General features: G+C 45.8%; 1 protein-coding gene across 1 annotated transcript in view; it reads right to left on the minus strand.

Moving 5' to 3' along the window:
- The window catches only part of LOC134910942 (uncharacterized), a 98,455-nt gene extending 80,085 nt beyond the window's left edge, over positions 1-18,370 (minus strand). Inside the window, exons 1-3 of the mRNA XM_063919334.1 lie at positions 18,287-18,370; positions 17,999-18,211; positions 16,949-17,382 (exon numbers count right to left, since the gene is read on the minus strand). Of these exons, the coding sequence (XP_063775404.1) occupies positions 16,949-17,371 (423 nt within the window). The 5' untranslated portion in view covers positions 17,372-17,382; positions 17,999-18,211; positions 18,287-18,370. The remainder of the gene's footprint in view (positions 1-16,948; positions 17,383-17,998; positions 18,212-18,286) is intronic.
- Positions 18,371-18,628: the final 258 nt, after the last annotated feature.

Genomic DNA, 18,628 nt, shown 5'->3' on the forward strand with positions numbered 1-18,628 from the left:
GCACATATTTGGCGCAATACAGATTACAAAGCGCTACTAGGTAAACACTGTGTTTTTCCTAGTTCATATAGCGCTGGGGTGTGTGCTGGCATACTCTCTCTCTGTCTCTCCAAAGGGCCTGGTGGGGAACCTGTCTTCAGAAAAAGGGCTTCCGTGTGTGTGTGTGTGTGTGTGTGTGTGTGTGTGTGTGTGTGTGTGTGTGTGTGTGTGCGGTGTGCCGGTACGCGTGTGTCGACATGTCTGAGATTGAAGGCTCATCTAAGGAGGAGGGGGAGTGTATGAATGCTAGGTCTCCGTCAGCAGTGCAGACACCTGACTGGATGGATGTGTGAAATGTTTTGAGTGCAAATGTTAATTTACTGCACAAAAGATTAGACAAAGCTGAAGCTGGGTTACAGTCAGGGAGTCAACCCATGCCTGTCCCAATGTCGCCTGGACCTTCGGGGTCTCAGAAGCGCCCACTATCCCAAATAGCTGACACAGATACCGACACGGACTCAGACTCCAGTGTCGACTACGAAGATGCAAAATTGCAGCCAAGGGTGGCAAAATGTATTCGATATATGATTATCGCTATAAAAGATGTTTTGCATATCACTGAGGAACCCCCTGTCCCTGACACGAGGGTACACATGTATAAGGGAAAGAAACCAGAGGTCACCTTTCCTTCCTCACATGAGCTGAACGATTTATGCGAAAAAGCGTGGGAAACTCCAGACAAAAAACTGCAGATTCCCAAAAGGATTCTAATAGCGTATCCTTTCCCGTCAAAGGACAGAATACGGTGGGAATCCTCCCCTAGGGTGGACAAAGCTTTTACACGCTTATCAAAAAAGATAGCGCTTCCATCCCAAGATACAGCTACCCTCAAGGATCCTGCTGACCGCAAGCAGGAGGTTACCTTGAAGTCCATTTACGCACATTCTGGTACGTTACTCAGACCGGCTATTGCGTCGGCCTGGGTTTGTAGTGCTGTAGCAGCATGGACAGATTCCTTAACAGCAGATATTGAGACTCTTGATAAGGATACCATTTTAATGACTCTAGGGCATATAAAAGATGCTGTCTTATATATGAGAGATGCTCAAAGAGACATTAGTTTACTGGGTTCCAAAATAAATGCTATGTCTATTTCTGCTAGGCGTGGCTTATGGACCCGGCAGTGGACAGGTGATGCCGACTCCAAGAGACATATGGAGTTGTTGCCTTACAAGGGTGAGGAATTGTTCGGAGAGGGCCTCTCGGATCTCGTCTCCACGGCTACGGCAGGTAAATCAAATTTTTTGCCATATATTCCCTCACAATCTAAGAAAGCGCCTCATTATCAAATGCAGTCCTTTCGTTCCAATAAAAGCAAGAGAGCACGTGGATCATCCTTTCTTGCCAGAGGTAAGGGCAGAGGGAAAAAGCTGCACACCACAGCTAGTCCCCAGGAACAGAAGTCCTCCCCGGCCTCTGCTAAATCCACCACATGACGCTGGGGCTCCCCTGAGGGAGTCAGCTCCTGTGTGGGCACGTCTTCGACTGTTCAGCCACGTCTGGGTCCACTCACAGGTGGATCCATGGGCAATAGAAATTGTTTCCCAGGGTTACAAGCTAGAATTCGAAGAAGTGCCTCCTCGCCGGTTTTTCAAATCGGCCCTACCGAAACAACCCCTGGAAAGGGAGATAATTTTACAGGCAATTCACAAATTGTGTCTGCAACAAGTGGTGGTAGAGGTTCCCCTGCTTCAAAGAGGGCAGGGGTACTACTCAACTCTGTTTGTGGTTCCGAAACCGGACGGTTTGGTAAGACCCATTTTAAATTTAAAATCCCTGAACCTTTATTTAAAACGGTTCAAGTTCAAGATGGAATTGCTCAGAGCAGTCATCGCCAACCTGGAAGGGGGAGATTTTTTGGTGTCTCTGGACATAAAGGATGCATACCTGCATGTCCCCATATATCCTCCTCATCAGGCGTACCTGAGATTTGCGGTACAGGATTGTCATTACCAATTTCAGACGTTGCCGTTTGGGCTTTCCACGGCCCCGAGAATTTTCACCAAGGTAATGGCGGAAATGATGGTGCTCCTGCGCAAGCAGGGTGTCACAATTATCCCATACTTGGACGATCTCCTCATAAAAGCAAGATCAAGGGAGAATTTGCTGAGCAGCGTATCACTTTCACTAAATGTGTTACAGCGACACGGCTGGATTCTCAATATTCTAAAGTCGCAGCTGAATCCTACAACTCGTCTGCCCTTCTTGGGCATGATTCTGGACACAGACCAGAAAAGGGTTTTTCTTCCGACGGAAAAAGCACAGGAACTCATGACTCTAGTCATGAACTTGTTGAAACCAAAACAAGTGTCAGTACATCATTGCATTCAAGTTCTGGGAAAGATGGTGGCAACATACGAAGCCATTCCATACGGCAGATTCCATGCAAGGACCTTCCAATGGGACCTATTGGACAAATGGTTCGGGTCGTATCTGCAATTGCATCAGAGGATCACCCTGTTCCCCAGGGCAGGAGTATCTTTCCTGTGGTGGCTAAACAGGGCTCACCTTCTAGAGGGCCGCAGGTTCGGCATTCAGGACTGGATCCTGGTGACCACGGACGCGAGCCTCCGAGGTTGGGGAGCAGTCACACAGGGAAGAAATTTCCAGGGACTTTGGTCAAGTCAAGAGACTTGTCTTCACATCAACATCCTGGAACTAAGGGCCATATACAACACCCTACGTCAAGCGGAGATCTTACTTCGCAATCGACCAGTTCTGATCCAGTCAGACAACATCACCGCAGTAGCTCATGTAAACCGCCAAGGCGGCACAAGGAGCAGAGTGGCAATGGCGGAAGCCACCAGGATTCTTCGCTGGGCGGAGAATCATGTAAGCGCTCTGTCAGCAGTGTTCATTCCGGGAGTGGACAACTGGGAAGCAGACTTCCTCAGCAGACACGATCTGCACCCGGGAGAGTGGGGACTTCATCAGGAAGTCTTCGCGCAGATTGCAAGTCGATGGGGACTACCCCAAATAGACATGATGGCGTTCCGTCTCAACAAAAAGCTGCAAAGGTATTGCGCCAGGTCAAGAGACCCTCAGGCAGTAGCTGTGGACACCCTAGTGACACCGTGGGTGTTCCAGTCGGTATATGTGTTTCCTCCTCTACCTCTCATACCCAAGGTGTTGAGGATAATAAGAAAAAGAGGAGTGAGAACAATTCTCATTGTTCCAGATTGGCCACGAAGGACCTGGTATCCGGATATGCAAGAAATGCTCACAGAAGATCCGTGGCCTCTTCCTCTAAGGCAGGACCTGTTACTACAAGGTCCCTGTCTGTTCCAAGACTTACCGCGAATGCGTTTGACGGCATGGCGGTTGAACGCCGGATCCTAGCGGAAAAAGGTATTCCGGATGAGGTCATTCCTACGCTAATAAAGGCTAGGAAGGACGTGACAGCTAAACATTATCACCGAATATGGAGGAAATATGTTTCTTGGTGTGAGGCCAGGAATGCTCTTACGGAAGAATTCCACCTGGGCCGTTTTCTTCACTTCCTACAAACTGGAGTGAATTTTGGCCCAAAATTAGGCTCCATTAAAGTTCAGATCTCGGCCTTATCCATTTTCTTTCAAAAGGGATTGGGCTCATTACCTGAAGTACAGACTTTTGTGAAGGGAGTTCTGCATATTCAGCCTCCTTTTGTAGCTCCGGTGGCGCCTTGGGACCTTAACGTGGTGTTAAGTTTCCTTAAGTCACATTGGTTTGAACCACTTCAGACAGTGGAGTTGAAATATCTCACCTGGAAGGTGGTCATGTTGTTAGCCTTGGCTTCGGCTAGACGAGTGTCGGAATTGGCGGCTTTATCCCATAAAAGCCCCTATCTGGTTTTCCATATGGATAGAGCGGAATTGCGGATCCGTCCTCAATTCCTGCCTAAGGTGGTCTCGTCCTTTCATATGAACCAACCTATTGTCGTGCCTGTGGCTACACGTGACTTGGAGGATTCCGAGTCCCTTGATGTGGTCAGGGCTTTGAAAATTTACTTGGCCAGAACGACTAGGATCAGAAAAACAGAAGCACTGTTTGTCCTGTATGCAGCCAACAAAGTTGGCGGCCCTGCTTCAAAGCAGACTATTGCTCGCTGATCTGTAACACGATTCAGCAGGCGCATTCTACGGCAGGATTGCCGTTACCGAAATCGGTTAAAGCCCATTCCACTAGGAAGGTGGGCTCTTCTTGGGCGGCTGCCTGAGGGGTCTCGGCACTACAGCTGTGCCGAGCTGCTACTTGGTCGGGGTCAAACACCTTTGCAAAGTTCTATAAGTTTGATACCCTGGCTGAGGAGGACTTCCTGTTTGCTCAATCGGTGCTGCAGAGTCATCCGCACTCTCCCGCCCATTTGGGAGCTTTGGTATAATCCCTATGGCCCTTACGGAGTCCCAGCATCCTCTAGGACGTTAGAGAAAATAAGATTTTAAACCTACAGGTAAATATTTTTCTCGTAGTCCGTAGAGGATGCTGGGCACCCGTCCCAAGTGCGGACTACTTCTGCAAGACTTGTATATAGTTATTGCTTACATAAGGGTTATGTTATAGTTTCATCGGTCTTGGACTGATGCTATGTTGTTTTTCATACTGTTAACTGGGTAGTATATGCACAAGTAATACGGTGTGATTGGTGTGGCTGGTATAAATCTTGCCCTTGGATTACAAAAATCCTTTCCTTGTACTGTCCGTCTCCTCTGGGCACAGTTTCTCTAACTGAGGTCTGGAGGAGGGGCATAGAGGGAGGAGCCAGTGCACACCCAGAGTCAAAGTCTTTCTTAAAGTGCCCATGTCTCCTGCGGAGCCCGTCTATCCCCATGGTCCTTACGGAGTCCCAGCATCCTCTACGGACTACGAGAAAAAGATTTACCGGTAGGTTTAAAATCTTATTTTTTTTTAAGTGCCATCCTGTCTGACACTGCAGTGCCACTCCTAGGTGGGCCAGGTGTTTGTGTCGGCCACTTGGGTCGCTTAGCTTAGTCACACAGCTACCTCATTGCGCCTCTTTTTTTCTTTGCATCATGTGCTGTTTGGGGACTGTTTTTTTAATCTGCCATTCTGTCTGACACTGCAGTGCCACTCCTAGATGGAATAAATAGTGGCAAACTGCTCTAATCAAGCTGGTAACAATCCTCAGGTGCTGCGGGAGGGGGTTACTCTAGACAAGAAAAACAAAAGGGATTTTTCCCACGCACTCTGCTGGCTGTTAGTAAGAAGAACTATATACTATGTAATAATAGAAAATCTAGAGCTCTTAGTTACATATGTTTTGCAAAAGATATGATAAGCCTCCAGGCCACTTCACGGCTGCTCTATTACTGGAGGTCCCTAACTAAGCATAAGTCCAGGGCTTGGACCCCACAAAGTCGGCTCAGGCCCGACCACCCTGGGGCAGCACACCATTGAGATACTAAAGAGTTAATATGTGTTAAGAAAGAAGCAGAAGCTATGGGCTAGACAGTGCTACAAAAATAAGGGTGTTAATAAAATACTCCGAAGAGTAATATTAGTGAAAAAATAGGAGTGTTACATAAGTGCTAAATAAATAATATGGCGTGCTACCCCAAGGTAGCCCAGTCACACCAGACCTGGGGGGTACCACTCCCCAAACCCACACACAGCATAATAATAATAATAATAATATCCACTATGGGTCATACAATTGCTTAATGTACGGCCACATGATAATGGCACATACAAAACATATCCAGATTGAGAGCTAGCTTACCTGGAGGCACCCCTGTATCCTCCAAATGGCACCACAGGACCCAGCATGCCCTCCTAATGCTGGCTCCATCTATGCCTCACTGAACTGCAATAAATAGTGGCAAACTGCTCTAATCAAGCTGGTAACAATCCTCAGGTGCTGCGGGAGGGGGTTACTCTAGATAAAAAAAACAAAAGGGATTTTTCCCACGCACTCTGCTGGCTGTTAGTAAGCAGAACTATATACTATGTAATAATAGAAAATGTAGAGCTCTTCGTTACATATGTTTTGCAAAAGATATGATAAGCCTCCAGGCCACTTCACGGCTGCTCTATTACTGGAGGTCCCTAACTAAGCATAAGTCCAGGGCTTGGACCCCACAAAGTCGGCTCAGGCCCAACCACCCTAGGGCAGCACACCATTGAGATACTAAAGAGTTAATATGTGTTAAGAAAGAAGCAGAAGCTATGGGCTAGAAAGTGCTACAAAAATAAGGGTGTTAATAAAATACTCCAAAGAGTAATATTAGTGAAAAAATAGGAGTGTTACATAAGTGCTAAATAAATAATATGGCGTGCTTCCCCCAAGGTAGCCCAGTCACACCAGACCTGGGGGGTACCACTCCCCAAACCCACACACAGCATAATAATAATAATAATAATAATAATAATAATAATATCATCCACTATGGGTCATACAATTGCTTAATGTACGGCCACATGATAATGGCACATACAAAACATATCCAGATTGAGAGCTAGCTTACCTGGAGGCACCCCTGTATCCTCCAAATGGCACCACAGGACCCAGCATGCCCTCCTAATGCTGGCTCCATCTATGCCTCACTGAACTGCAATACATAGTGGCAAACTGCTCTAATCAAGCTGGTAACAATCCTCAGGTGCTGCGGGAGGGGGTTACTCTAGACAAGAAAAACGAAAAGGATTTTTCCCACGCACTCTGCTGGCTGTTAGTAAGAAGAACTATATACTATGTAATAATAGAAAATGTAGAGCTCTTCGTTACATATGTTTTGCAAAAGATATGATAAGCCTCCAGGCCACTTCACGGCTGCTCTATTACTGGAGGTCCCTAACTAAGCATAAGTCCAGGGCTTGGACCCCACAAAGTCGGCTCAGGCCCAACCACCCTAGGGCAGTACACCATTGAGATACTAAAGAGTTAATATGTGTTAAGAAAGAAGCAGAAGCTATGGGCTAGAAAGTGCTACAAAAATAAGGGAGTTAATAAAATACTCCAAAGAGTAATATTAGTGAAAAAATAGGAGTGTTACATAAGTGCTAAATAAATAATATGGCATGCTACCCCAAGGTAGCCCAGTCACACCTGACCTGGGGGGTACCACTCCCCAAACCCACACACAGCATAATAATAATAATAATAATATCCACTATGGGTCATACAATTGCTTAATGTACGGCCACATGATAATGGCACATACAAAACATATCCAGATTGAGAGCTAGCTTACCTGGAGGCACCCCTGTATCCTCCAAATGGTACCACAGGACCCAGCATGCCCTCCTAATGCTGGCTCCATCTATGCCTCACTGAACTGCAATAAATAGTGGCAAACTGCTCTAATCAAGCTGGTAACAATCCTCAGGTGCTGCGGGAGGGGGTTACTCTAGACAAGAAAAACAAAAGGTATTTTTCCCACGTACTCTGCTGGCTGTTAGTAAGAAGAACTATATACTATGTAATAATAGAAAATGTAGAGCTCTTCATTACATATGTTTTGCAAAAGATATGATAAGCCTCCAGGCCACTTCACGGCTGCTCTATTACTGGAGGTCCCTAACTAAGCATAAGTCCAGGGCTTGGACTCCACAAAGTTGGCTCAGGCCTGACCACCCTAGGGCAGCACATCACTAGATGGGCCAGGTGTTTGTGTCGGCCACTTGGGTCGCTTAGCTTAGTCACACAGCTACCTCATTGCGCCTCTTTTTTTCTTTGCATCATGTGCTATTTGGGGACTATTTTTTTAATCTGCCATCCTGTCTGACACTGCAGTGCCACTCCTAGATGGGCCAGGTGTTTGTGTCGGCCACTTGGGTCGCTTAGCTTAGCCATCCAGCGACCTTGGTGCACCACTTTTTTTCTTTGCATCATGTGCTGTTTGGGGACTATTTTTTTAATCTGCCATCCTGTCTGACACGGCAGTGCCACTCCTAGATGGGCCAGGTGTTTGTGCCGCCCACTTGGGTCGCTTAGCTTATTCATCCAGCGACCTCGGTGCAAATTTTAGGACTAAAAATAATATTGTGAGGTGTGAGGTGTTCAGAATAGACTGGAAATGAGTGGAAATTATGGTTATTGAGGTTAATAATACTATGGTATCAAAATGACCCCCAAATTCTATGATTTCAGCTGTTTTTGAGGGTTTTTTGTAAAAAAACACCCGAATCCAAAACACACCCGTATCTGACAAAAATTGTTCAGGGAGTTTTTGCCAAAACGCGTCCGAATCCAAAACCAAAACCCGAAAAATTTCCGGTACACATCACTAGTTATTATACCAATCTCTTTCTGGTACAGAAGCCGGATGGTTCTTACCAGCCTATACTGAATCTGAAGTCTCTGAACAGATTTCTCAGGGTGCCAAGTTTCCGCATGAAATCTTTAAGAACATTGCCATTAGAACAGGGGGATTTCATGGCATCCCTCGATAAGCAGGATGCTTATCTGCATATCCCCATTTATCCCTCTCACCAACGATTCCTCAGGTTTCCAATTCAGGAGGATAATTATCAGTTTCAGGCATTACCTTTTGATTTGTTGACAGCACCAAGAGTATTCACGAAGGTCATGGCGGTCATGACCGCACATCTCAGATGCAGTGGGGGGGTCAGAATACTTCCTTATTTGGACGGCCTTCTCATAGAGATGAGCGCCTGAAATTTTTGGGGTTTTGTGTTTTGGTTTTGGGTTCGGTTCCGCGGCCGTGTTTTGGGTTCGAACGCGTTTTGGCAAAACCTCACCGAATTTTTTTTGTCGGATTCGGGTGTGTTTTGGATTCGGGTGTTTTTTTCAAAAAACACTAAAAAACAGCTTAAATCATAGAATTTGGGGGTCATTTTGATCCCAAAGTATTATTAACCTCAAAAACCATAATTTACACTCATTTTCAGTCTATTCTGAATACCTCACACCTCACAATATTATTTTTAGTCCTAAAATTTGCACCGAGGTCGCTGTGTGAGTAAGATAAGCGACCCTAGTGGCCGACACAAACACCGGGCCCATCTAGGAGTGGCACTGCAGTGTCACGCAGGATGTCCCTTCCAAAAAACCCTCCCCAAACAGCACATGACGCAAAGAAAAAAAGAGGCGCAATGAGGTAGCTGTGTGAGTAAGATTAGCGACCCTAGTGGCCGACACAAACACCGGGCCCATCTAGGAGTGGCACTGCAGTGTCACGCAGGATGTCCCTTCCAAAAAACCCTCCCCAAACAGCACATGACGCAAAGAAAAAAAGAGGCGCAATGAGGTAGCTGTGTGAGTAAGATTAGCGACCCTAGTGGCCGACACAAACACCGGGCCCATCTAGGAGTGGCACTGCAGTGTCACGCAGGATGTCCCTTCCAAAAAACCCTCCCCAAACAGCACATGACGCAAAGAAAAAAAGAGGCGCAATGAGGTAGCTGTGTGAGTAAGATTAGCGACCCTAGTGGCCGACACAAACACCGGGCCCATCTAGGAGTGGCACTGCAGTGTCACGCAGGATGTCCCTTCCAAAAAACCCTCCCCAATCAGCACATGATGCAAAGAAAAAGAAAAGAAAAAAGAGGTGCAAGATGGAATTGTCCTTGGGCCCTCCCACCCACCCTTATGTTGTATAAACAAAACAGGACATGCACACTTTAACCAACCCATCATTTCAGTGACAGGGTCTGCCACACGACTGTGACTGATATGACGGGTTGGTTTGGACCCCCCCCCCAAAAAAGAAGCAATTAATCTCTCCTTGCACAAACTGGCTCTACAGAGGCAAGATGTCCACCTCATCTTCACCCTCCGATATATCACCGTGTACATCCCCCTCCTCACAGATTATCAATTCGTCCCCACTGGAATCCACCATCTCAGCTCCCTGTGTACTTTGTGGAGGCAATTGCTGCTGGTCAATGTCTCCGCGGAGGAATTGATTATAATTCATTTTAATGAACATCATCTTCTCCACATTTTCTGGATGTAACCTCGTACGCCGATTGCTGACAAGGTGAGCGGCGGCACTAAACACTCTTTCGGAGTACACACTTGTGGGAGGGCAACTTAGGTAGAATAAAGCCAGTTTGTGCAAGGGCCTCCAAATTGCCTCTTTTTCCTGCCAGTATAAGTACGGACTGTGTGACGTGCCTACTTGGATGCGGTCACTCATATAATCCTCCACCATTCTATCAATGTTGAGAGAATCATATGCAGTGACAGTAGACGACATGTCCGTAATCGTTGTCAGGTCCTTCAGTCCGGACCAGATGTCAGCATCAGCAGTCGCTCCAGACTGCCCTGCATCACCGCCAGCGGGTGGGCTCGGAATTCTGAGCCTTTTCCTCGCACCCCCAGTTGCGGGAGAATGTGAAGGAGGAGATGTTGACAGGTCGCGTTCCGCTTGACTTGACAATTTTGTCACCAGCAGGTCTTTCAACCCCAGCAGACCTGTGTCTGCCGGAAAGAGAGATCCAAGGTAGGCTTTAAATCTAGGATCGAGCACGGTGGCCAAAATGTAGTGCTCTGATTTCAACAGATTGACCACCCGTGAATCCTTGTTAAGCGAATTAAGGGCTCCATCCACAAGTCCCACATGCCTAGCGGAATCGCTCCCTTTTAGCTCCTTCTTCAATGCCTCCAGCTTCTTCTGCAAAAGCCTGATGAGGGGAATGACCTGACTCAGGCTGGCAGTGTCTGAACTGACTTCACGTGTGGCAAGTTCAAAGGGCATCAGAACCTTGCACAACGTTGAAATCATTCTCCACTGCACTTGAGACAGGTGCATTCCACCTCCTATATCGTGCTCAATTGTATAGGCTTGAATGGCCTTTTGCTGCTCCTCCAACCTCTGAAGCATATAGAGGGTTGAATTCCACCTCGTTACCACTTCTTGCTTCAGATGATGGCAGGGCAGGTTCAGTAGTTTTTGGTGGTGCTCCAGTCTTCTGTACGTGGTGCCTGTACGCCGAAAGTGTCCCGCAATTTTTCTGGCCACCGACAGCATCTCTTGCACGCCCCTGTCGTTTTTTAAAAAATTCTGCACCACCAAATTCAAGGTATGTGCAAAACATGGGACGTGCTGGAATTTGCCCATATTTAATGCACACACAATATTGCTGGCGTTGTCCGATGCCACAAATCCACAGGAGAGTCCAATTGGGGTAAGCCATTCCGCGATGATCTTCCTCAGTTGCCGTAAGAGGTTTTCAGCTGTGTGCGTATTCTGGAAAGCGGTGATACAAAGCGTAGCCTGCCTAGGAAAGAGTTGGCGTTTGCGAGATGCTGCTACTGGTGCCGCCGCTGCTGTTCTTGCGGCGGGAGTCCATACATCTACCCAGTGGGCTGTCACAGTCATATAGTCCTGACCCTGCCCTGCTCCACTTGTCCACATGTCCGTGGTTAAGTGGACATTGGGTACAACTGCATTTTTTAGGACACTGGTGAGTCTTTTTCTGACGTCCGTGTACATTCTCGGTATCGCCTGCCTAGAGAAGTGGAACCTAGATGGTATTTGGTAACGGGGGCACACTGCCTCAATAAATTGTCTAGTTCCCTGTGAACTAACGGCGGATACCGGACGCACGTCTAACACCAACATAGTTGTCAAGGACTCAGTTATCCGCTTTGCAGTAGGATGACTGCTGTGATATTTCATCTTCCTCGCAAAGGACTGTTGAACAGTCAATTGCTTACTGGAAGTAGTACAAGTGGGCTTACGACTTCCCCTCTGGGATGACCATCGACTCCCAGCGGCAACAACAGCAGCGCCAGCAGCAGTAGGCGTTACACGCAAGGATGCATCGGAGGAATCCCAAGCAGGAGAGGACTCGTCAGAATTGCCAGTGACATGGCCTGCAGGACTATTGGCATTCCTGGGGAAGGAGGAAATTGACACTGAGGGAGTTGGTGGAGTGGTTTGCGTGAGCTTGGTTACAAGAGGAAGGGATTTACTGGTCAGTGGACTGCTTCCGCTGTCACCCAAAGTTTTTGAACTTGTCACTGACTTATTATGAATGCGCTGCAGGTGACGTATAAGGGAGGATGTTCCGAGGTGGTTAACGTCCTTACCCCTACTTATTACAGCTTGACAAAGGGAACACACGGCTTGACACCTGTTGTCCGCATTTCTGGTGAAATACCTCCACACCGAAGAGCTGATTTTTTTGGTATTTTCACCTGGCATGTCAACGGCCATATTCCTCCCACGGACAACAGGTGTCTCCCCGGGTGCCTGACTTAAACAAACCACCTCACCATCAGAATCCTCCTGGTCAATTTCCTCCCCAGCGCCAGCAACACCCATATCCTCCTCATCCTGGTGTACTTCAACACTGACATCTTCAATCTGACTATCAGGAACTGGACTGCGGGTGCTCCTTCCAGCACTTGCAGGGGGCGTGCAAATGGTGGAAGGCGCATGCTCTTCACGTCCAGTGTTGGGAAGGTCAGGCATCGCAACCGACACAATTGGACTCTCCTTGTGGATTTGGGATTTCGAAGAATGCACAGTTCTTTGCTGTGCTGCTTTTGCCAGCTTGAGTCTTTTCATTTTTCTAGCGAGAGGCTGAGTGCTTCCATCCTCATGTGAAGCTGAACCACTAGCCATGAACATAGGCCAGGGCCTCAGCCGTTCCTTGCCACTCCGTGTGGTAAATGGCATATTGGCAAGTTTACGCTTCTCCTCCGACAATTTTATTTTAGGTTTTGGAGTCCTTTTTTTACTGATATTTGGTGTTTTGGATTTGACATGCTCTGTACTATGACATTGGGCATCGGCCTTGGCAGACGACGTTGCTGGCATTTCATCGTCTCGGCCATGACTAGTGGCAGCAGCTTCAGCACGAGGTGGAAGTGGATCTTGATCTTTCCCTAATTTTGGAACCTCAACATTTTTGTTCTCCATATTTTAATAGGCACAACTAAAAGGCACCTCAGGTAAACAATGGAGATGGATGGATTGGATACTAGTATACAATTATGGACGGGCTGCCGAGTGCCGACACAGAGGTAGCCACAGCCGTGAACTACCGCACTGTACTGTGTCTGCTGCTAATATATAGACTGGTTGATAAAGAGATAGTATACTCGTAACTAGTATGTATGTATAAAGAAAGAAAAAAAAACCACGGTTAGGTGGTATATACAATTATGGACGGGCTGCCGAGTGCCGACACAGAGGTAGCCACAGCCGTGAACTACCGCACTGTACTGTGTCTGCTGCTAATATATAGACTGGTTGATAAAGAGATAGTATACTCGTAACTAGTATGTATGTATAAAGAAAGAAAAAAAAACCACGGTTAGGTGGTATATACAATTATGGACGGGCTGCCGAGTGCCGACACAGAGGTAGCCACAGCCGTGAACTACCGCACTGTACTGTGTCTGCTGCTAATATATAGACTGGTTGATAAAGAGATAGTATACTCGTAACTAGTATGTATGTATAAAGAAAGAAAAAAAAACCACGGTTAGGTGGTATATACAATTATGGACGGGCTGCCGAGTGCCGACACAGAGGTAGCCACAGCCATGAACTACCGCACTGTACTGTGTCTGCTGCTAATATAGACTGGTTGATAAAGAGATAGTATACTCGTAACTAGTATGTATGTATAAAGAAAGAAAAAAAAACCACGGTTAGGTGGTATATACAATTATGGACGGGCTGCCGAGTGCCGACACAGAGGTAGCCACAGCCGTGAACTACCGCACTGTACTGTGTCTGCTGCTAATATATAGACTGGTTGATAAAGAGATAGTATACTCGTAACTAGTATGTATGTATAAAGAAAGAAAAAAAAAACACGGTTAGGTGGTATATACAATTATGGACGGGCTGCCGAGTGCCGACACCGAGGTAGCCACAGCCGTGAACTACCGCACTGTACTGTGTCTGCTGCTAATATAGACTGGTTGATAAAGAGATAGTATACTCGTAACTAGTATGTATGTATAAAGAAAGAAAAAAAAACCACGGTTAGGTGGTATATACAATTATGGACGGGCTGCCGAGTGCCGACACAGAGGTAGCCACAGCCGTGAACTACCGCACTGTACTGTGTCTGCTGCTAATATATAGACTGGTTGATAAAGAGATAGTATACTCGTAACTAGTATGTATGTATAAAGAAAGAAAAAAAAACCACGGTTAGGTGGTATATACAATTATGGACGGGCTGCCGAGTGCCGACACAGAGGTAGCCACAGCCGTGAACTACCGCACTGTACTGTGTCTGCTGCTAATATAGACTGGTTGATAAAGAGATAGTATACTCGTAACTAGTATGTATGTATAAAGAAAGAAAAAAAAACCACGGTTAGGTGGTATATACAATTATGGACGGGCTGCCGAGTGCCGACACAGAGGTAGCCACAGCCGTGAACTACCGCACTGTACTGTGTCTGCTGCTAATATAGACTGGTTGATAAAGAGATAGTATACTACTAATATTATATATACTGGTGGTCAGGTCACTGGTCACTAGTCACACTGGCAGTGGCACTCCTGCAGCAAAAGTGTGCACTGTTTAATTTTAATATAATATTATGTACTCCTGGCTCCTGCTATAACCTATAACTGGCACTGCAGTAGTGCTCCCCAGTCTCCCCCACAATTATAAGCTGTGTGAGCTGAGCAGTCAGACAGATATATAATATATATAGATGATGCAGCACACTGGCCTGAGCCTGAGCAGTGCACACAGATATGGTATGTGACTGACTGAGTCACTGGGGTATATTTACTAAGCTCCCGATTTTGACCGTGATGGCGTTTTTTGTCCTAAGTGGCATCTCGGTCATTTACTAAACAGTAATCACGGCAGTGATGAGGCCATTCGTATTTTTTTTCTTGTCCAAGTGAAAAATTACGAATGAATACACCATCGGTCAAATTACGCCTGTTTAGATGTGAATCTCGGTCATTTACTAACCATTCGTAATTGTATTTGCTGCCGCGAAAATGGTTTCGCGGCCGCGAAAAATTACGATTCGCATTTTTTTCCTAAAAAAAAACGCGCCAGCCTTTGAAAACCGCGTTTACATGTGAACTGAATTATCCATTACTCACACCTGTTTTTTTGGCCCTATAAAAGTGTTTCAGGCACATTCTGAACTTCTCTCACTCTGAAATGGCGGCTGTGGTGTGTGGCAATGGATTTTTGTTGGCTGTGGGATACGTTAGACTGCTCCATGAGAATTCCAGGAATCAGGACCAGGTAAGTGAACATGGCCAACAGGTTGTCCAGGTACCGCGGAGGCTGCGCCAGCCTCGTTTTTTTAGAGGTCGTTTAAACCTAAATGCATTGTCCGATGATAGGGTCATACAGATGTTCCGCCTAAATAGAAACAACATTTTTCACCTGTATGACCTTGTCAAACTGGGCATAGACCCTGAGACAGCACGCTCTCGCTCTGTCTCAGGCCTACACAAACTCCTGGCTGTGTTACACTTTATGGCTACTGGGAGCTTCCAGGCTGTGGCAGGCGACGTCATTGGGATCTCACAGCCCACCTTTTCAAAATCTTTGATGCAGGTGAGTCTAAAAATACATATGCGGTTATGGCTAAGTGTTGCTTGTGTAAGTTGAAACACCACAGTATTGTAGAGAATACCTAACATGACACTCACCTTAGCTTATTTAATGTCCACTCAGGTTTTGGATGTGTTGGAGCCACACATTAAAGCCTCAATCTGCTTCCCTACTGAGGAGTCGGAGTGGAGTGCTGTCAGGGTAGCTTTCTATGAGCTTGCTGGCATGCCCAATGTGCTGGGGGCCATAGATTGCACACACGTTCAGCTGAGATCACCTAAGGGCCGCCAGTATATATATACTAATAGGCATATGGATCAATCAACTAATGTCCAGGTGGTCTGTGATGCAAACTTAAAAATTATGAGTGTTGTTGCAGGTTACCCTGGTGCCTGCCATGACTCCTTCATCCTCAGTCAGTCATCGCTCTTCGATAAATTTGAGGAGGGACAAATGCCTGATGGCTGGCTGTTGGGTATGTTGAAAATGTTATGTGTGTATGTCTTTTAACCACAGCCTAGATTTTGGAGGAGGTGAGAGAATAATCTAACATATGTCCTAATGTTGACTATATATGTTTTTCAGGTGATGGGGGTTACGGCTGCTACTCTTGGCTCCTTACTCCATTGTCCCTACCTGATTCTCCTGCTGAACACAGTTATAATCATGCACATAAGGCTACGCGGAATGTGATAGAAAGATGTTTTGGGGTGCTGAAGTCACGTTTTCGGTGTCTTGATAAATCTGGTGGCCTTTTGTTGTATAGTCCCTCAAAGGTGACTCGAATTGTGTTCTGCTGCTGTTTTCTCCATAATCTGTGTTTAAGTCAACATCTGGCACATGGTGAGGGAGAAAGCAGTCAGCAAGCAGAGGAGTTAGATACATCTGGTGACAGTGTGAGTACAATTGTAGGGAGGCAGGTACGTCAAGAAGTGATCCTGCGATATTTTACAGGTAAGTTTTATTATGCTGTAATTATCCTTCACTAAACACTTTGCTCTACTTTCTATTGTGTGTTCTGTTACTTACTGTTTGTTGTTTATAGTGGTGTGTCCATTGTGCTTAGTTGATGCTAACAAAACATTTACAGTCATTACCCTTGAAAAACATAACTACATACATACAGACCAGCTTCTTAAATTTTGGAGACGGACACAGGAATGTGTTTTTTTAACAAATTCTTTTATTTATTTGCACAAAAAGTTTTATGTTATTTTTTTCTTTTGTGTGTGCTGGGTGCTGGCTCACTGGCACGTGCTCTTGATGAACGCCGGACAGGGGAGGTTACTGGCGTTTGAACAGGGGTCGTGGTTCCCGAGCTGGAGGTAACTTGCTGAGCACCCATCATAGCAATATTGCTGCTCAGATTATTTAAACTGGCAATCAGCTGAGTGTTTGTAGCAGTGTGGCTGGCTACAATCCTGGATAAGGCCTCATTCACCACTTGATTGTGTTGAATTATCTGAACTAGTGCCTGCTGATGTCGCTGTTGTTCATCTATAATGCGGGATAAATTAGCATTCATTTGGCTGTTTTCTGCCCTAATTTGCTCCATAGAGGTAGCCATTCTCCCTACTTGTACTATTAGTCTGCCCGAGTTGCGACTAATACGCGGTAGATGATGGGGCAGACTGGCAAGGTGTTGTGTATGTTGGGTCAGGGTGGCATTGCTTTGGGCCTGTTGGCTTGTCCAACTTGCCCAAAAATCGTCCGGAATTTGGCTTGGGGGCGGAGCTTGTGGCAGTTGTGGACTGCTGGATGGTTGGGGTATATCCTGCAACTGGATTGGCATGCTTGGATCCACAGCTGTTAATTGCAGTGTGAAGGATGGCTGTTGTTCTGGTCCCTGCTGGTCCTCGGCGGACATCAGGTTGTGCTCTGTATGGGGTAGGCAACATGCAATGTTGTAATTTTTAGAATTTGTCAAGGCTAATGCAACACATTATTACATTCCTAAAACTACATTTTTGCATTAGTAGCTCTTGTTTTTTGCAACTTAAAAAATTGTTAACATTTTTTGATAAAAAAAACAACACAGGCGCAAACATTGGCAAATTAGCATATTCCTCACCTAACTAACTTCCCTCCACAACATTACACTGTTAGATTCCCTCCCCTCACCACGATATAGACTACTTACCTGTATAGTCCAGAGGAGCTGAGCAAGTAAGCCATCTACATACTGGACAGAAGCGATGTGTGAACACTGTAATAGGTTTTTTTTTTGGGCCCAAAATTTATTTGTCTTCATATTTTTGAAAAATGTGAACGTGTGTGTGCTTAATGTATACTCAAATCTGTTCTTTTCATACAAATAGGTTGTCTAGACCATCCACTAAGACCTTATCTATTTTTAATAAAGCACCTTGAGCAATTGAAGACGTGACATCACATTGCTTGTTGAGGAAAACATGTAAACTCCAAACCAACTAACAACATCTTAAGTGTACTGTGTATATTATTGCTTATGTGTTTAATTTATGTTTTTACTCACCAGATAACTGAGGTGATCTGGGCTCATCACTCTGCGAACTCGCCAATAGTGCCAGTGGTGGCTGGGGTGACACTGCCGATAGTCTTCGCCTGGGTGGGGATGATGGAGGTGCAGAATCAGAGCCAAGACGCCGTGTCTTAGTTGGCCTCCTGGGTAAGTGTCCCAAGCCCTGTGATGGGCGCCTTACAGGAGGTCGGCTTCCAGAAGCAGAACCTAGGTGCAAAATTTAGCATTATTATTTTGTACTTCTATGTGTTTTCAGAATATGTGACTACAGTGAAGACTTACCTGCAATACCACCATCATCCTGACTGGTCTGAGGCCTGTCTGGGCGGCTGGTCTGTGTGACTGTGGAAAAAGTGACCCCAACATTATTACCATGTTTTTTGTCAAATGAACCAGTGAAAACCATTAATGTACTGTAAGCATCTATTTGGTTTGGTTTCCCAAAAAAAAATAAGCTTAAGAGCTTCTATATTCATGATTTTTAGTTGAATATCAAAATGTACTTGATGTGGCACACAATAAAGTTTATACCTAAAAGATTTTGGACTCAGATATTGCAGAGATTCAGTACTTGGCAATTTTAAAATAATTTAATGTTTTAAAAATTGCCCCGCTTTTAAGTTT

Source organism: Pseudophryne corroboree, chromosome 4 (genome assembly GCF_028390025.1).
Source record: "Pseudophryne corroboree isolate aPseCor3 chromosome 4, aPseCor3.hap2, whole genome shotgun sequence".
NCBI classification, from domain to species: Eukaryota; Metazoa; Chordata; class Amphibia; order Anura; family Myobatrachidae; genus Pseudophryne; species Pseudophryne corroboree.